Source organism: Solanum dulcamara, chromosome 5 (assembly GCF_947179165.1).
Source record: "Solanum dulcamara chromosome 5, daSolDulc1.2, whole genome shotgun sequence".
In the NCBI taxonomy this organism is placed as follows: Eukaryota; Viridiplantae; Streptophyta; class Magnoliopsida; order Solanales; family Solanaceae; genus Solanum; species Solanum dulcamara.
In genome coordinates this window covers 76,931,118-76,952,385 of record NC_077241.1, presented here as the reverse complement: position 1 = coordinate 76,952,385, position 21,268 = coordinate 76,931,118, and the positions used below count along the sequence as shown (strand labels likewise).

At 34.3% G+C, this 21,268-nt stretch overlaps 1 protein-coding gene and 1 pseudogene across 1 annotated transcript; one reads left to right on the top strand and one right to left on the bottom strand.

Moving 5' to 3' along the window:
* Positions 1 to 2,908: 2,908 nt before the first annotated feature.
* Positions 2,909 to 11,724, top strand: LOC129889981 (lysophospholipid acyltransferase 1-like). The gene is made up of 8 exons (XM_055965468.1): positions 2,909 to 3,426; positions 7,335 to 7,390; positions 8,556 to 8,776; positions 8,887 to 9,292; positions 9,751 to 9,836; positions 11,011 to 11,074; positions 11,155 to 11,267; positions 11,357 to 11,724. Exons 1-8 carry the CDS (start codon positions 3,122 to 3,124, stop codon positions 11,495 to 11,497), a joined length of 1,392 nt encoding a protein of 463 aa, XP_055821443.1. The 5' UTR covers positions 2,909 to 3,121; the 3' UTR covers positions 11,498 to 11,724.
* Positions 4,627 to 5,551, bottom strand: LOC129889983 (heat shock cognate 70 kDa protein 2-like; annotated as a pseudogene).
* Positions 11,725 to 21,268: the final 9,544 nt, after the last annotated feature.

The window sequence follows — 21,268 nt, the reverse complement described above, 5'->3', positions numbered from 1 at the left end:
TCTTAAAAATATGGTAATTCGGATATATTAATTTAGTAATCCGAATACATTAATTAAGGTTTTTATGTATCAGCACGTAACATTTAAAGTGTGATACAAAATCCTGTCTTTGAGGAAGTCTAGAGATAATTTATGAACCAGAATTAATATATTTGAATTACTGAATTAATGTATCCTGATAGAAAAAAGAGATTTTTGAATTTTTTTTGAAATGGATGAGAATAATGAAAAATATGGTAAATAAAAGAGTGTAATTAGGTAAATTTTTTTCTAAATTAATTTGAAAGCTCTATCATTCTCATTTCTCAATATGAGATAGTATTTTCTTTTTTAAAAAAAAAAAAAAATTACTCTCTCTATTTTAATTTATGTGATGATGTTTGATTTGACATATTATTAAAAAAAAAATTGTGGTCAAAAATAGACATAGATACTTGCGATGACAATTATTTCATTAACTATAAAAGGAAAAAAAGGCTCAAATATGCCATCGAACTTTGAGAAAGACTCATTTATGCCATTCGTTAAAAATTGGAAAAATTACTTGATTGAGTGCTTTTTAAAAAATAATTACTGATTTTAGCGATATTTTTTATTTATTACCATTTATAGCAATATATAGCAATACTATGATAAATCTACACTTGTATTAAAAGTGAATTATGCATACAATATAAATGTATTATAAGTGTTTTAAAATATATATTATATGTGTAGTAAGAAACTAATATAATGTATTATAAGTCTATTAAAATATGTGATAAATGTATTATCCATTTATAAAACTTGTATTATATATGTTATATAAATAGTTCTCTGCAATATGTATTAAAACTGTATTATAAATGTATTATAAATATTCAGTGAATTTTTTTTATTGCTATAGATGGTAAATATTTTCTTAATATTGTATATTTATGTAAGTTTTCTTTAAAAGTTTGGCTCAGTTATGCCATTTTCGTCTGAGAAAAGGCCCATCCATGCCATTATTTGTAAACTAAAAATATTTTTTATTTTGCAAAACTATTTTGTACACGTGGTCAATGATGATTCGGCCACGTCATTCACTAAATTATTATTTAAAATGGAAAAGGTTCAAATATGTCATCAAACCTTGAAAAAAGGTTCATCTATGTCATCCATTAAAAGTTTGACTCATTTATGCCATTTCAGTTAACAAATAATAACATGGATAAGTCTTTTTCTCAAACGAAAATGATATAAATGAGCCAAAATTTTAATGGATGGTATAAATAAGCCTTTTTTCATAGTTCAATAACATATTTGAGTCTTTTTCCATTATAAAATCAACATTTTAAATTTATATTGTTAATGGGCTAAGTTGTAGGTGTGGAACATTAACTTATGTCTTAAAATGGGCCTAAAAAAGGAGGAGTGATTTCAATGGACAAAGTTTGGGTTACATAGGCCTAGAACAGTATAATATGGCCACACTTTTAGTAGGTGTTCCAACATAAACTCAGTTGAAATGAGAAAAAAAAAAGTGTTTTCGAAGTTGAAATGAAAATGATAATTGAAATTAGAGATTGTGTCTGAATATGCATTTCATTTGTAAAAACATTACAATTTTGTGAGTGAAAATTAAGATAAACTGTTGGTTATGCTTATTTCAAAATTATAATAGTAATTATATCTATATTAAAAATAAAATAATAATTCTTAAATATAATTAATTTTAAAATAACTTGTTCTCCCACCAAATCACACATTCAACTACCTAAAGTTTGGCTATTAATAGTTTAATACTAAGGAGACTGCAGTGGATAAGAAAGGCAATTAAATGCACTATTAATTCCCAGTCGATGATTTCTAGGTACCTTGGGGTCTCCGTCACAACGTAAAATAGCAAATTAATTGTCATGTTTTGATCCTTGATATTCAATTTAATTAATTTTTTAAAATTAAATTAAATATTTAAAAATTATATAAAAAATTACAAGTTATATTTTTCTCATTTCAGTATAGTAAAAAAATATATTTTAATATATTAATTAAAATTTATATAATTTAACTATCGAAAAATGCACCGTCACTATTAATCTAGGACAGAGGGAGTATCTGTAATTCTGTATAGAACATAGCAAAAGAAGGAACTTTAATGCTAGAGTTTTTTTTTTGTTAAATCTTGTTACATTTATTAGTCAGAAAAAGCATAAGTTTAGCAGTTCAACAACTTGTACCAAACTACGAATCAAATCTGCATGACTTTAGAGTCTAAACTATATGAAATATTCATCTAAAGAGTATTATGAATTTTTCTCTTATAAGCTCTCTCATCATATCAAATAAAATAATTTTTTTAAAAAACTTTTTTCATTCATTTTACTTGCATGTCTCAGAATATTTTAATTTTTTTAATTTTTATATCATTAATATATAAAAAATTACGACTTATAGTATTTTTATTCAAATTTAAATTTTAAAATATTGAATTAATCTAATATTTCTTCTGTTTTATATTACTTTACTTGACAACACACGACTTGAGTATTTTTTAATTAGAAGTTTATGACATACCTTTTTAACTTTTGAACGTGTTTGCATAATGCTAACTTTAAGCTATAAAGTTCTTAAAGTCAGTCAAAAATGAAAAGTTAGGATTTCTAACTTTTTTTTTCTATGTGCTTAAAGCCATTTTATTTGACTATAAAAATTACTTTTATATCCCTTATATTTTAACTAAATTTCCAAACTATTCTTTTTATTCTTTTAATCCTAAAATTCAAACACTTATTTTCAACATAAACACTTTTATTATTTATAAAAATAACTTTCAACACTTCAAAATTCAAAAAACATTTCATACATAAAAATTATTTTTTTTAAATCCATTCAAACGGGCTCTTAATATTGTAGTTATTTAGAACTAATTGTTACATTTAGATTCCGTCAAATTGATTCCGAAAAAAATTGACAAATGAAAGCAGAGGGAGGGAATATTTATTTGTATTTTGTTTCATTGTCAGTTGTCTTTTTTTAGTTTGTTCTTCAATATCATTTTCCGATATCCTGGCCATGAAATCAAGATTATAACTTGTACAAGTGTACTTTCTTCAACCAATCGGATTCGGAGTAAACCCGACCCGAATTTTGATCCAATATGGGCTTGCCGGAGTTAGAATCAATGGCGCCAGCGATCGGAGTATCGGTGCCGGTGCTCCGTTTTTTACTCTGTTTCGTCGCTACTATTCCGGTGAGCTTCCTTCACCGTTTTGTACCTAGCGCCACCGGTAGACATCTCTACGCCGCCGTTACCGGCGCTGTTCTGTCTTACCTGTCGTTTGGGTTCTCGTCAAATCTTCACTTCTTTGGGCCTATGCTTCTGGGTTATGCTTCTATGGTTCTCTGTCGCCGTTACTGCGGGATCATCACTTACATCGCTGCTTTTGGTTATCTTATTGGATGGTACATTATGTTCTCTCTTTGAATTTCTTTGATTTAGAGATCCCTGATTTATAGGAATTCATAAAGTTCTCTTCTTTTTTTTTAATTTCTTAAAGCTCCCACCATCATAATGGAAGAAAATCAGTAGATCTCAGCTGGACTTCCCACTATATCGGGGTTGTTTGCTTCACATACTAGTTATGCAAGATTGTTTTTTTCTAGATAAGTTACTACTTAGGTTGCACCTAGTGGTCAATGAAGTGGACTTAAAGTAGTGTGAGGTCAAGCTTGCTAGATAGAGTAACCCCTACCAGTGTTGGTGGAAGGCAGTAGGTATTATGTGAGATTAGTCGTGTTGTGTGTGTTAGAATAGAAATAGGTACGTACAATCCTACTTAGAATAAGAATAGTAGTAGGAATAGAAATAGTAAATAGTATCCTACTTGGTAAAAGATTGTATAGTAATGTCTAAAAAATAGGGTCTTTGTGTAATAGTGTAAACACAATTCAATAATATTCTTCTCCAATATTTCTCACATGGTATCAGTGCCTCTACGATCTTGGTAGAGAATCAAAGAGTCACCGTGTATCTTTTCGATGACTATTTTTTCATATCTAATTTGCGTAGTACAGTACATCTTTCCGGTGACTACTTTTTCATATTTAATTTACGTAGTATCGTGCATTTTTTCGAACTACTTTCTCATATCTGATTTGTGTAGCATCGTGCATCATTCCGGTGACTACTTTTTCATATCATATTTGTGTAGCACCGTGTCATTTTTTCGGTGACTACTTTCTCATATTCATTTTGTGTAGCATCATGCCATCTATCCGATGACTACTTTTTCATATCCAATTTGTTGAGGATCGTGTCATCTTCCCGGTGACTACTTTTTTATTTGTGTAGGATTGTGCCATCATTCCGACCTACACATATAATTTCTATTTTTTAGTAAGGTCGTGCCATCATTCCGGCCCTATCCATATAATTTTATTTCTCAGATTGTGATCACTTTCAGCTATCAAATCTAATACTCCGATGCATGATTATGTTTCGACCAATTTTTTTATGACTTTCTTGTTTAATGTCGACTCATCTATTGATTCCAAGGCGATCCATATATTTTATACCAGATTTTGAGCATTTTCCAGCAACTGCTGCATTGTGAAGAAGTCCAGATGGAGCAACCACCTAGTTTTGTTGCTCAGGGGGAGTCTGGTAGCCTTGTATGTCAATTGTGTAAGTCACTTTATGGTCTGAAACAATCTTCTCAATCTCCTCCTTGGAGAGTCTGCCCTTGTCGTTGGTGATGGTGATGTTGTTATTTTTGCCCAGTAGTCTTGTCCTCAGTAGAAACATTCAAAGATACCATTGACATCAATGTCAAAGCACACTGTGATTTGAGGAACTCCCATGGGAGCACGAGGAATACCAGAGAGCCCAAATTTGCCAAGCAAAGTTGGTGTCGGTAGCTGTTCTTGCTTAGCGGGATCAGGTCACCAATCGGTGACATGAGGAATACCAGAGAGCTCAAATTTGCCAAGCAAGTTGTTGTCCCTGGTCCTAATTCTCTCACCTTCATAGACTTGGATCAACACACCAGGCTGATTGTCTGAGTAGGTTGAGAAGACCTGCTCTTTCTTGGTTGGGATAGTGGTGTTATCAACACAGTCATGACACCACCAGCAGTTTCAAGTCCAAGGGAAAGAGGTGTAACATCCAACAACAACAGTTCTTGCACCTTCTCATTACCTTCACCACTCAAAATTGCATCTTGTACAGCAGCACCATAAGCAACAGCTTCATCAGGGTTGATGCTCTTGCAGAACTCCTTCCCATTGAAAAAGTCTTGTAGGAACTGCAGGCTGCTGAACCCTGGTGGAGCCACCAACAAGTACAACATCATGGATAGAGTTCTTTCTTGTCCGTCTTGGCATCTCTCAAACGCTTCTCAAGTGGTTCCAAACACTTTCTGAACAGATCCATGTTAAACTCTTCTAATCTAGCACGGGTAATGGTAGAATAGAAATCAATACCCTCATAGAGAGAATCAATCTCAATTGTGGTCTGAGCAGTGGGTGAAAGGGTCCTTGTATTAATTACATTTGTAACAAGCTAGGTACATATCTTGTATGCACTAACTTGAGGGGGAGTGTTAGAATAGAAATAGGTATGTACAATCCTACTTAGAATAGAAATAATAGTAGGGATAGAAATAGTAAATAATATCCTACTTGGTAAAGGATTGTATTGTAATGTCTATAAAATAGGGTCTGTGTGTAATAGTGTAGACACAGTTCAATAATATTCTTCTCCAATATTTCTCACAGTGTGCAAGTTGACTCAGACACCATTATTATTTGCAAAAAGAAGAAGTCACTACTTACTAGTTGCACGTAGTGGTTAATAAAGTGGACTAAACACCTAAGGTCAAGCTTGATGGATAGAGTTAACCAGTACCTATGTTGATGGGAGGTAGTAGTTATCATGTGAGATTAGTCGAGTTGTGTGCAAGTTGACTCAGACACCACAATTATTTGCAAAAAGAAAAAGTTACTACTTACTGGTTGCACGTAGTGGTGTGGCCTAATAGTCAATGAAGTGGACTAAACACCTAAGGTCAAGCTTGATGGATAGAGTTATCCGGTACCTATGTTGGTGGGAGGTAGTAGATATCCTGTGAGATTAGTCGAGTTGTGTGCAAGTTGACTCAGACACCACGATTTTTTGCAAAAAGAAGAAGTTACTACTTATTGGTTGCACCTAGTGGTGTGGCCTAGTGTTCAATGAAGTTGACTAAACACCTAAGGTCAAAATTGATGAATAGAATTATCCGGTACCTGTTGGTTATCCTGTGAGATTAGTCGAGTTGTGTGCAAGCTGACTCAAACACCACAATTATTTGCAAAAAGAAGAAGTTACGACTTACTAGTTATGCTGATGTATGGATTGTTACAAAGATTAAGGTATCTAGTATCCCATTTTGTGTTCAGAATATGAGTTATACTAGTTGATGCCAACCAAACACAGGATAAATATTACAGATTGTGTACTGGGATAATTTTTTTGTAATCCCTTCAACTGAATGACTCTGTAGTGTGAGTCCATCTTTTGTAAACTAGGTGGAGTCATTGGAGATAGTCGACAGGCTTACCCAGCAATTGCGTTCGTGGGTTGTAATAGGCAGGGGCAGATCTAGCCCTTTCGGTGCCATAACTTATTGTCTAGACCTGGATTTATTTGTATAATACCCATTGAAATTGTTAAAATTATTGACTTGTGAATCCATAACTTAAATAAGGTGAATGGTTCAGTTGTTGTATGTGAGTCATGAACCCATAGAATTAAAGTTCTGGATCTGCCTCTGCCCTCTGGTAATAAGATGATCAACGAATTAGTCTGGGTGCACACGAGATCATTATTAATAGGAAAAGAAGATCCTAATTCCTACTATGTGTATTCTTTGTTGGGGTTGGTTTCATTGGTTGGTAAACTTGAAACAACAGGATTTAGAATCTGGAAAGTGTGAAACTTTTGGATTCGTGTATCAAAAGTTCGACGTTTAATCTGAGTTAAGGTTTCAGGTTTTGTACCCTGATTATATTTTACCTAGTTGTTTTTGTACTCATCTAGGATTTGTATATTCTTGACACTGGGATTTTATTGCAAGTTCATGTAAATGTGAGGGACGGCTCTTTGTAAATTGATTCAAACATACAATTTTCAAGGAAGCTTTCTCATATAAAATGCAGGTATGCTAATATGCAAAGCTACTGATAAAAAGTACACTTTGTGATGGTGGCTCCATTGGCTTAGATGCTTTTGATGGTTCCTTTATTGTTTTGTGATTCCAGTATGAGAACTCTGTGATAGAAACCTCTCAATTTCCGTAAAATATTTGACATTTATTTGGTACAACTTGCAGTCATGTATACTACATGAGTGGGGATGCATGGAAGGAAGGAGGAATTGATGCTACAGGCAAGCACTGGCTCGATCTTTGGCCTTGCCTCATTTTCTATTAAATGTAATAATGTATTAAGAATCATGCTCTTGGCCCTAATCGTTGATGTGTTCAATCCCTATATTTTGATACAAACCAACAAATGCATTCTGAATCAACTGGAAATTTACTTATTAAGAGAACCAACCCAGATTTATGGGTCAATAACTACACCTGCCCTCCAGTTTTTAGAAATAAAGCCGACCTTCTGTGAAACATCTGAATACCTCTCAGATCAAATGTTTGATTTGGACGATCTCAAAATTTACAACGTTGATGAAAATGCTCTTGATTCAATGAGAGGGAAACTAACTGGAAATAGAATTACGTGTCCTTAAAAACTAAACAATTCACAGAGAAGAAAGTAGGTTCAAACATACATTGATTGAGGTGGAACTGCTGCAGCCATAACTGGACAAAAATAGCGCTATTTATCGTTAATTAACCATGTCAGGCTTATCCAGACCTTCTCATGCGTTGGATTTATCCGTTTGTAGGTTTGAGATAACTTCAGTTTAGTTCTCTCTATGTGGGTAGTGAGAAACTAACTTTTCTATCTCTCTTTTATTTTCGTTTTCCTTCTCGCGCTTTTGTGTTTAGGAAGTAGATAACTTAGCAGGTAAATGTGGGAATAAATCTATGATAGTTTTCCGTCAAAAGTTTTTGGAGGATGATGGCGTAGATGGTTTGGTAATGATATGTAAAGCTAGAATGGAGGTCACAGATTATGTTTATTTTTTAAATAGAAGAGGTTTACTTAGTTTCACTAAACTAGAGGGGAGGTTTAAGTAATTTACCTTGAATCTTCTTCCGTGGTGAGTTCTGGACTTTTGTTGGTTTCCATCACTAAGATCGACTGATTCTATAGTCCAATACTATCGATTACCTTCATTTAGTGGCAAGATGATAGACACAAATTCGGAGTGAAGTAAGCTGATTTTTGGCAGATGGATGAAAAAATTAGATCATCCTAGGAGCAATGGCCATTTTGTTATTTGATTTTATTTCAGAATGCTATATTATCGTGTTGTTCACATTCTATTGTTATTGGTAGACTACCCCCAATTACAAAGTTCACTTCTTGTGTTGCTAGATTTTTAGGTAATCCAAAATTAATGTTATTTTTGTCCTCCAAATTAACAGGAGCTTTAATGGTGATAACACTAAAAATAATTTCATCTGTGATTAATTATCAAGACGGACTGTTGAAGGAGGAGGATTTGCGTGAGGCTCAGAAGAAAAATCGTTTGCTCGAGTTGCCATCATTACTTGAGTATGTTGGTTTCTGTCTCTGTTGTGGAAGTCATTTTGCAGGTCCAGTGTATGAAATGAAGGATTACCTTGAATGGACAGAAAGAAAAGGAGTAAGTTAATATCATCATTGTATTGTTTTAATCACTTCAAATTCCGATGCAACTACTTCATCAAAAATAGTTTCATACAACTGATAAATTCAACTTCTTCCTCCTTTCAGATATGGAAACCTTCAGAGAAAGGGAAACCCTCACCTTTTGGATCAACTCTAAGGGCTCTTCTTCAAGCTGCTATATGTATGGGGTTGTATCTCTATCTGGTGCCTCATTTCCCACTGACCAGGTTCACTGATCCAGTATACCACAAATGGGGTTTCTTTAAACGGTTGGGTTACCAATATATGGCTGGCTTTACTGCCCGGTGGAAATATTATTTTATCTGGTCAATCTCTGAAGCTGCTATAATCATATCTGGACTGGGTTTCAGTGGTTGGACAAACTCTTCTCCGCCAAAACCACGTTGGGACCGTGCGAAAAATGTTGATGTATTGGGTGTTGAGTTAGCAAAGAGCTCGGTTCAGTTACCACTTGTATGGAATATTCAAGTCAGCACGTGGCTGCGGCATTGTAAGTTAATCTCTCTTCTATTCATTTGCAAGTTGATCTCAAGCTTCAGTTTTGTAAAAGCTATTAGACTAGAAGAACATTTTGGCTAATGGTAAGAATGTAAATACTTGTGAATGAGATGTTCTTCAGTTACATTCAATTCACTTTTGTGGTAGACATTGTTATAGGCAAGCTGAAGCTATTCGTTTCTAATATGAGCAAACTTGATATTACCTATAAGGGTGGTTTTTGTTTTTTTGTGTGTATTTCATTTCGATGATGAAGGATTATTTTGAGGACAAATTATTCGCTCTACAAGGAAACCATAGGATTTTAGTAGTTCATCTCGAGATATTAGTTCTAAACTGTTGGTAGTACAATAGGTTATTAGGCATCAACATTTACAACTAGTTTGGTTCACTATCCACGTCAATATGAATACAATCAGATTTTATTGGATTTACATTTTTGCTCTGCAGATGTATATGAAAGGCTCGTACAGAAGGGAAGGAAGCCTGGTTTCTTCCAGTTGCTGGCTACCCAAACTGTCAGTGCCGTTTGGCATGTAAGTGGATAATCTAGCACCGTAGCGCATGCAAATTGAAGTTGTAGATTCTTTTATATTATTAAGAGCAATCTCAGTTTTTTTCATTATATTCTTTCTATTCTTTGGCCTTGAAAATTTATATGTTACACACTGTTCTTTGTACAACTCTCTAAGGATAAGAGGATCTCCTTCTTCGACATCTCCCTGCGATTATGATGCTTTTGAACTTTATCAGAATCCACCATGATCTTATTTAACCAGATTGATTACCTCACGACCAGTAGTATCGTTGCGATCTATCCTGTTGTTTCTCGGCAAAGTGTTGCTACTCTTGTAGGAATTTAATGTGAGAAAATTGGTTGGTCTAATCTGTCCTTTCCATCCGGAGGTGGCGTTGATCCAGCTAACCCCCTTAGAAGCTAGGATCTTCCCTTCAGTGGCTTACCTAGAGAAACAATGAGGAAAATCCAATGCCTTTAGTTAAGTTGCATCAGCTACAGCTGAACCCCATTGGATTGTTAACAAGTCTAACTGCGTTTTTCCCACAGCAATACCATGAATGACTTTGATGTTGTGGACATAGCAGTTCGTCCTATATATCAATACATATCTATATCTTATCTCACATTCATTGAGGGATGAGTTGTTTCTCCTTTTATGTTCTTGGACAATCCTCACCTCATGAGCTAGTTTTTTTGGGTTGGAGCAGGTAGATTTCCTGAGTTCGAGTCTCACCACCACCCATTATATAAAAAAATAAAAAAGAATTTCCACATGCTTTGCCCATAAAAGGACCAGTCTCGTTGTCCATTTTAAGAAGAAAGAGCCAACCTACTTTTATGCTTCTCAGAACTAGTTTCTCAGTTCCCAACTCAGTAATTTCAGAAAGTAAGCTGTGGAACTCTTATTTTTTTTTTTTAAATCTTTGATAGTGGTGGCGTCTTGGCCAAATTACTCACTTCTATTAATCCATCAGCACCTGCTACCTCAGAACGCTTTTTCTTAGACACAATGCTAATTGATTGACATTTTGAATTCTCATGTTTATCTACAGATTTAATTATGGTCTGGCGTGAATTTGGGTCAAATAATTTATGCTCATCTGATGTGTTCTTTTATCATTGCACCCTCTGCTTATCGTCCATTAGTTTTTCTGTCTGTCTAACAAATGTACCTCTTTGTTACCTTACAGGGATTATATCCTGGGTACATCATATTCTTTGTACAGTCTGCTTTGATGATTGCTGGATCAAGAGGTATTTAACTGGCATACCTATTTCTCAGACACATTTAACTTTTGAGTTTCTTTTCCTAATCTTGTTTTGTATCTGAGCAGTCATTTACAGATGGCAGCAAGCTGCAAAAGGTACTATGTTTGAGAAGATACTTGTAGCAATGAATTTTGCATACACACTGCTGGTTCTAAACTACTCCGCTGTTGGGTTCATGGTTAGTCACATATTTGTTGGAATGATGTTTACTCTAAAGCCAATTGTCTTCGACAGACACAGATAATAGTTTTCTTTCGTGTGTTACAGGTATTAAGTCTGCATGAAACTCTTACTGCTTATGGAAGTGTATACTATGTTGGAACAGTTATACCAATTGTACTCATCCTGCTTAGTAAAGTGATTAAGCTTCCAAGACCTGCGACGTCTAAAGCTAGGAAAGTAGAGTGAGTCCAAGCCAATTTCCTGAGATTGTTGCTTAAATTCTATGTATTCTGTTTCAATGGCTGGATAGCACTTAGTTTGAGCAGAATAGGAGAAGTAGCATTTTCCCTCCTTAACTGGCCACTGAAAGTCATGTAGCTAACTGTATAATTTATTTGGAAAAATCTTGGCCACAAGAATTGATAAATGATTGGTTTTGCTACTATCTAATCAAGTTCTGTTCTTGCATTCAATGTTCATTGCCACTTTTTTTTATGTTGGTTGTGTATTATTTCTGAAAAAGGCTTCACAAGAAACAAAGATGCTACTATTTATCCCAAAAGAAAAAAAGAACAAGAAGCAACATACTCTTTGCCCCTGTTTCCCTTTCTTGCAGCATGAGGGTGTGGGGTTGAAGCAGTGGGGAAATAGACAGAAAAGGATGCAATGGTACCTCTTTTTCTGTCATGTTCCCTTCAAATTGTGACATTCTTAGCTAGGTGACTGGATATGATGAACTGATTCACTGTAACCTAGAACAAATGTTCACTGGTAAAAACAAGTTATATAGGACATGTTGGACAGTAATCTGCAGTTTGGCTATAACAGGTTTTAGGAGAGGTGATCAGATAGGACATGAGAATCTTTAGTTTTGCTAAGGACATGACCCTAGATAGGAAGGTTTGCAGATCGAGGATTAGGATAGAAGGATAATACGTAACCGTGTGTTGTAGTACTTAGTGTCATGGAACTAGTCTCCTTTTCTCATCTTCTCCTTATTTAGTAGTCTTACTTGTTATTTACATAGTATCTGTTGTAAAATAAATAAGATTTAACAAAATCAAGCGAAGAGTGTTGTGAAATTAAATTATAGAAAAGGATAAGTAAACCACAGAAAACAGAGAAGAGGAGTAAGAACAATGGAATGTTTATTTATGTTTTTTTTTTCTGCATCTCTACACAGCCTTTTATAGGCAGAATTAGAGGGAGACAATAATTAGTGGTAGGGAGAAAGAAGAAAGAAAAATGGGGGAAAAGGAAAAGGAAAGGGACGTCCACCACATCCACTTTCATTACACTCCCCCTTGGATGTCCACGTGTAGTGTGCTTCAGTAAAATTTACAAGAAATATAGTTATCATAAATACTCATAGATGTTGTGCCTCATTAATGTTGCCTCATTAAAAACCTTACCAGAAAAATCCAGTGGGACAAAATCTTGGTTAAGGAAAAAAGAGTGCAGCGCGTATTTTACTCCCCCTGATGAAAACTTCATTTGACATTTTGGAGACGGCGCATTCCAACCTTATACCTTAGCTTCTCAAAAGTTGATGTTGGTAATGCCTTTGTGAATAAATCTGCAAGATTATCAATTGAACGAACTTGTTGTACATCTATTTCACCATTCTTCTGAAGATCATGTGTGAAGAATAATTTTGGTGAAATATGTTTCGTTCTGTCTTCTTTTATGAAGCCACCTTTCAATTGAGCTATGCATGCAGCATTATCTTCGAATATTATTGTGGGTATTTTAACATTATTTTCCAGGCCACATCTTTCTTTGATAAACTGTATCATCGATCTCAACCATACACATTCTCTACTTGCTTCATGAATTGCTATTATTTCAGCATGATTTGAAGAAGTAGCAACAATGGACTGCTTTGTAGATTGCCATGATATAGCAGTTCCTCCGTGTGTAAATAAATAGCCTGTTTGAGATCGAGCTTTGTGTGGGTCTGATAAATAACCTGCATCTGCATAACCAATAAGGTCTGCACTACCTCTGTTAGTATAAAACAAACCCATATCAACAGTACCCTTTAGGTATCGCAAAATATGCTTGATACCGTTCCAATGTCTTCGCGTTGGGGATGAACTATACCTTGCCGACAAATTTACAGAAAATATTATATCAGGTCTGGTTGCGTTAGCAAGATACATAAGTGCACCAATTGCACTGAGGTATGGTACTTCAGGACCAAGAAGTTCATCATCCTCCTCTAGAGGTTGAAATGGATCTTTTTCCACTTCAAGTGATCGAACAACCATTGGAGTACTTAATGGATGTGCTCTGTCCATGTAGAATCTTTTTAAGATCTTTTCAGTGTAGGCAGATTGATGGACAAAAACTTCGTTTGCTAAATATTCAATTTGTAGGCCTAGACAAAGTTTTGTCTTTCCGAGATCTTTCATTTCAAATTATTTCTTTAGATATTCAATCGCCTTTTGGACCTTTTCAGGGGTTCCAATGAGATTTATATTATCAACATAAACGGCGAGTATAACAAATCCTGATTCCATTTTCTTAATAAAAATACATGGACAAATGATATCATTTATATAGCCTTCATTTATTAAGTACTCACTGAGGCGATTATACCACATACGCCCTGATTGTTTTAAACCATATAATGATCTTTGCAGTTTTATTGAGTACATTTCCCGAGACTTTTTACATGCTTCAGTCAATTTTAATTCATCTGGAATTTTCATATAAATTTCATTATCAAGTGAACCATAAAGGTAAGCTGTAACTACATCCATTAGATGTATTTCGAAATTTTTATGTACAGCTAAACTGATGAGATATCGAAAAGTTATTCCATCCATAACTGGTGAATATGTTTCTTCATAGTTGACCCCGGGTCTTTGAGAGAATCCTTGTGCAACAAGACGTGCCTTGTATCTTACAATTTCATTTCTCTCATTTCGTTTTGGCATAAAAGCCCATTTGTAACCAATTGGTTTTACACCTTCAGGGGTTTGGACTACTGGTCTAAAAACCTCACGTTTAGCAAGTGAGTCTAATTCTGATTGAATTGCCTTTTGCCATTCTGGCCAATCACATCTACGTCGACATTCTTCGATGGATTTAGGCTCAAGACTTTCACTATCTTGCATGAGGTTAAGTGCAACATTATATGCAAAAACATTATCAACCGTGATTTTAGATCGATCTAAATTTATCTCATCACCGAAAGAATTTATTGAAAGTTCTTCATTTACTTGAGTCTCGGGTTCACTGATTTCTTCAGGAATATCAGGATTACTCAAATCTTGACCTTCTTCAGGAGGTTCTATTGTAGTATCATCTTTATTATTTCTCACGCTTTTTTTTCTAGGATTTTTATCCTTTGAACCCAACGGTCTACCACGCTTCTGGCGTGTTTGGGATTCAGAAGCTATGATACTTGTAGATGGTCCTTTTGGGACATCAATCCGGATAGGTATATTCACTGCAGGGATATGTGACTTAGTTATCCGTTTCAAATCAGTAAATGCATCTGGCATTTGATTTGCTATTTTCTGCAAGTGGATGATCTTCTGGACCTCCTGCTCACATGTGCGGGTACGTGGATCAAAATGTGATAGTGATGAAACTTTTCACGCAATTTCTTTTTCTTTTTCGGATTCCTTTTTTGCTCCCCCTAATGGTGGGAAAAGTGTTTCATCAAACCGACAATCGGCAAATCGAGCAGTAAATAAATCTCCAGTCAACGGTTCAAGGTATCGAATTATGGAGGGTGAGTCAAACCCAACATATATGCCCAACCTTCGTTGAGGGCCCATTTTTGTACGTTATGGTGGTGCTACAGGCACGTATACCGCACAACCAAAAATTCTTAAATGGGCTATATTTGGTTCATGATCAAATACTAATTGTGACAGAGAGTATTTATTATATTGTGTTGGTCTGAGACGTACAAGTGCTGCTGCATGTAAGATAGCATAACCCCAAACAGTAATTGGCAATTTTGTTTTCATTAGTAAAGGTCTTGCTATCAATTGTAGGCGCTTTATAAATAACTCTGCAAGGTCATTTTGAGTATGAACATGAGCAAAAGGATGTTCAATTTTTATCTCAATTGATAAGCAATAATCATTAAATGCTTGGGATGTAAATTCTCCAGCATTATCAAGGCGAATGGCCTTAATTGGATAATCTGGGAATTGCGCTCTCAATCTTATTATTTGTGCTAACAACTTTGCAAATGCCAGGTTGCGAGATGATAACAGGCACACATGAGACCATCTAGATGATGCATCTATTAGGATAATAAAATATCTAAACAATCCACTAGGTGGATGAATAGGTCCACATATATCTCCATGTATACGTTCTAAAAATCCAGGAGATTCGATACCAACCTTCAGGATCGATGTCTGGCAATTAATTTGCCTTGATAACAAGCAGCACATGAAAATTCATCATTTGTAAGAATCTTCTGGTTCTTTAATGGATGTCCAGTTGAATTTTCAAGAATTCGTCTCATCATTATTGATCCAGGATGACCTATTCGATCATGCCATAACACAAATATATTTGGATCAGTAAACTTCTGGTTTACGATCATATGTGCTTCAATTGCACTAATTGTTGCATAATATAGGCCAGATGACAAAGTTGGTAATTTTTCCAAAATATATTTCTGGCCTGAGACACTTTTGGTTATACCAAGATATTCAGTATTTATTTCAGTTAGTGTCTCAACATGATATCCATTTCTGCGGATATCTTTAAAACTTAACAAGTTTCTTGGGGATTTAGAAGAGAATAGGACATCTTCTATAACAATTTTTGCCCCCTTAGGCAGAATTATAGTAGCTCTTCCGGAGCCTTCAATCATTTTGGAATTGCCAGATATCGTAGTAACATTAGCTTTTCTTCTAAGCAAGTTGGAAAAATATTTCTCGTCTTTAAAAATAGCATGAGTTGTTCCACTATCAATTACACAAATATCATCTTGATTGATCATTGATCCAAATAAAATTTGAGGCATTTCCATATTTTCTTCAAAAGGAAAGAAAGTGAATATTATAATTAATACATAATTTATTATACAAAATTTTATTTTATTACATGGATCTAGAAAAATACAAACATAATATTTAATACATACAACAACAAAGAGAATTATTTAAATATTATCGGGCTTATCAACATTCATGTTTACTTCTGAAAAATTAAAGAAATCAGCTACATCCAGATGCATGGGCTCAATATTGTCCTCAGAGATGAAATTTGTCTCTGCATTATTTTCTGCCCTTTTTAACGATGCCTGATATAGCTGAACCAAGCGTTTTGACGACCGGCAAGTCCGCGACCAGTGCCCCACACCTCCACATCTATAGCATACACTTTCTAAATTTTTCTTGGGTAAAGCTTCTGGCTTTTTACCCTGCCTTTTATATTGCTGATCATTTTTCGGTGTCAATCGATTATCATGATTATAATTTCTTTTTCGCCCATGACCACGACCACGACTTGGCCATGACCTTTTTCTCGTTGGTTATAATTTGCCTGATTCACTTCAGGGAGCGGCAATGAACCAACAGGCCGACTATCATGATTTTTTATTAATAATTCATTATGGCGTTCAGCAATAAGTAGGTGAGATAATAATTCAGAATATTTTATAAAATCTTTTTCGCGATATTGCTGCTGCAGGAGCATATTCGCGGGTGGAAATGTGGAGTATATTTTTTCAAGTTTATCTTGTTCCGTGATTTCATCTCCGCATAAAGTTAACTGAGCTATAATTCTAAATAAATCAGAATTATATTTAGTTATATTTTTAAAGTCCATCAGTCTCAGATTTAACCAGTCATAACGTGCTTGTGGAAGCATGACCAACTTCAGGTGGTCATACCTTTCTTTTAAATTTTTTCACAATTTCAAGGGATCTTTTAATGTAAGATATTGTAATTTAAGACCCTCGTCAAGATGGTGGCGGAGGAAAATCATAGCTTTTGCACGGTCTTGACTAGATGCCGTGTTATCATCTTTGATGGTGTTTGTCAGACCCATCGATTCAAGATGAATTTCAGCATCTAGTGCCCATGAGGAGTAATCTTTTTCAGAGATATCCAAAGCAAGAAATTCAAGTTTGGAAATGTTTGCCATTTTATGAAAAGAAAATTAAATAAAATTCTTACCGCTTTTTGTTACCTTCAAAAATAAATAGCCGGAGCCTCGTGCTGATAACGTGTTGTAAAATAAATAAGATTTAACAAAATCAAGCAAAGAGTGTTGTGAAATTAAATTATAGATAAGGATAAGTAAACCACAGAAAACAGAGAAGAGGAGTAAGAACAATGGAATGTTTATTTATGTTTTTGTTTTTTTCTTTTCTGCATCTCTACACAGCCTTTTATAGGAAGAATTAGAGGGAGACAATAATTAGTGGTAGGGAGAAAGAAAAATGGGGGAAAAGGAAAAGGAAAGGGACGTCCACCACATCCACTTTCATTACAGTATCTTATTTTTCAATTGTATTATTACCAATTACTTCGATTGTTTTGTTTATCTTACTATTTTGTAGTCGTTATTTACCTTTCTATCCTGCTTTTATTATGCTTTTTTTGAGTTGAGAGTTTATCGAAAACAATCTTTCTACCCATTGTTTTGTTTATCTAACTATTTTGCGGTTGTTATTTACCTTTCTATCCTGCTTTTATTATGCTTCTTTTGAGTTGAGAATCTATCGGAAATAACCTCTCTACCCTACAATGCTAGGGGTAAGGACATAAGATCTGCGTACATCGTACTCTCCTTAGATCCCATTTGTGGTAACAAGAATTTTTCCATATCAGTGTTCGAATCTGAGACCTCTGGTTAAGGGTGAACGGATCCAATCCATCCCACCACAGCCTTGTTAGTGCTGTTCAAAACTATAATGATTCACATAAACTTTGACATGTTTCATATACTACATAATCTCTTTCAATACCATTGATGAGTGGAAAATTGTAGGACCTTAAGCTTCACTAAGTTGCTTGAGTTGTGTTATTATAATAATGTATGAATGCAGCTGGATTGTTGACTTTGTGACCATTTCTTTTGTGATGAAAGTGCCAAATAAGGCATGTTATCCTGGACCACCCTTAAAACAGCCTTGTGTGAGTGGAACTATATAAAGATTCAAACTAGAGTTTCTGAAATATCATGCATTATTTCTTCATCTATTTGTTATCTGAAAAACTGTAGAGAAAAATGAACTGGCTTTAGCCCCACTTCTCTTTGATAATCCTTTTTGGAAACATGGACTGCTTCTTCAAGGATAAGGCTTGAAAAGGCCTAAACATTTTATTTTTTTTATTAAAAAAATAATGTATTCTTCTCCTGGAATTATTTTCCCTTTGGATTTGGGCATGTCACTCTTATGCCACTACTTTGTAGTCCCCACTTCATTATGTTTATGCCTATAGGGCAATTCATACTGTTGATTTTGATCACACCCTCAAAGATAACATTTCTTTATATAGTATATGTTTAAGATTTGTTTCTAACCATTGAGATATCAAAAGTTTCAGATTCGAGCCTTGAAAATGAATAAATTTTTATTAAGTACCATTTTACTCTCCTTAGTAGGTCTACCCCACACAAAATCCGATTTAATCACTAGTGGATTTTGTTAAGGCGAGCTTGTTCATATTGCTGATCTCAAGCCTGGTTAAAGGAGGAAGGTTGCAGTAGACTGACAATGTATAATATGAAATGAGCCGATTCCAATTTGTTTTGGACTAAGGATTCATCAAATGACTCAACTTGACGTGTACACTATGAAAGAAGGGCAGGAAACCCAAAAATTATTAGTTACCAAAAGCTCATTAATGAGTAATCCATTTTCCCAGTAAAGTAGAGTCGTGTTCATTGGTTCGAATAATGGATGGTTAAATAGGAAGTAAGACCGTCTTCAAGCATAAATTTGGTGTCATGTCTTGTTTGATAGAGGTTCTTGGCTTTCTATGCGTTAGTTGTGGTGTTGATTTTGAACAAAAAACTAATTGTACGAAATTGTGACATGTTGGTAATAACATGCACACATATACATTCTTCTGTTTGGGAATTTGTCCAATCAATTGTTAGCAAGAATGACATCAAATGTCACACATATTAACATGCTTTATTCTGTCAAGTTATTTTTCTCAGTACATTCGATGGAACAAGAGGAACTACATATAGTGTCGGATTCAAAATTAGAATCGTCATGTTCTTTATATAATGTCACGTATATTTCGAGTTATTAAATAAGCAATGAGTTGTGCATCTAGATTAGATTTGGTACTGATAAGTGATAACACGACTAATATACATGTAGACTATTACACAATAATTCAAGCTTTCACAAATATACATTTATTATTAACCAAACAAAACATGTCATAATAGTTTGTTTTCACACAAATATATTTTTTGCAAATTCAAGATCTTACATAAACACAGTAGATCAACATTTAGATTATTACATACTAATTCAGACTCTTACAGAAATATAGCTATCGTTGACATAAAACATGTCATAATAATTTGTTTTCATTAACTATGACATTGTTTTCGCCAAGTTATTTTTCTCAGTGGGAGCAAGATGAATGACATGATTGACTTTATTATATTTGACCAAAAACATAGCATAATATATAGTTTATTTTCACTTACTATGACATACATTGTCACATAATAATACACTTCCTATTTTGTGCTAATTGATCAGGCTCTTACAAAAATACAGTTATTATTTACAAAAGACATGTCATAATTTGTTTGTTTTTTAACTTATTATGATTTGGACCAATGAACCAAAGGCTGCATGCCATCTGGAAAAAAAAAACAAGACATTTATGTAGGCACCAGGGAAGATAGGTACTTGACTAAGTAGTTCACTTGCTATGTTTTTTGTTGAAACAAAGTGATGTGTGCCTCTTCTAAACTGACTGCTAGCTCTGACAATTACGGTCCATTTAAGTAAAACGAATCTATTTAGTCTATATATATTTAAATGGATCATTCATATTTTTTAAATAGGTAAATATGGATTGACCTATTTCAAAAGCTCATATAAATATGAAAAAAATGGGTAAAATTTGAATATTCATATAGACCCTTAGATCACTCAAAATTTCTAATTGCACTAAAAGTATTTTTTTTAAAAAAGAAAATTTGGGTGTAGGCAATATATTTTAGAAAAAATTTTAAAAAAAAATTGGGGGGGGGGGGGTAAGGTTCAGGTGGGGGTGGGTGGGAGGGAGCCAATTTTTTTAAAAAAAATTGGGGGGTGGGGGTGGGGTTGCAAAAAATTTAATTTTTTAAAATTTATTTAATTTTTTTTAAAATTATGGGTGGGGTTGAGGTAGGAGTTCGATAGGGGGATGGGGTAGGATGGAGAGAGGTTCAAAAGTTTTTTGTTTTTTTAGAAATTATTTTAATTATTTTTTTAAAAAAATTGTGGTGGGGGTGGGGTAGGTCGTTCGAGTGGGGGAGGGGGGTTGCGGTGGGAAATATTATTTTTTGTTTTCTTTTTTAAAAAATAAGGGGTGATGGAGAGAGGAATTGGGCGAAAAATTTGATTGGTGGTGGTGGTGGGGAGGTTTACGAGGGTAGAAGAAAAATTAAATTTCATTTTTGTATGAAAAATTAATTGTTTAAAAAACAAGAATTTTGGGGTGGGTTGTAGGGGTTAGAACATTAGTAATTTTGTTTTGATTTAATGTCTTTCGGCTTTATGAGATTAAAGAGCATTAGAACCATTTTACCCAAATCATATTTGACCAAATCTATATTTACCTATATTTTATATGGATAGATTGTAATCCAATCTATTTTGGTTCAATCCATATTCAATCTATCCAAATTCGATCCAATCCAACCATTTGTCACCCCTACTACTAACAAACTCTAGCTATGAATGGCAAAATAAGCTTATTTGGAGAAGCATCGGCGAATTCAAAATTTAAATTTTATAAGTTTAATTTTTAGAACTCTTAATATTGAACTCGTTACAATGTTAAAATTAAA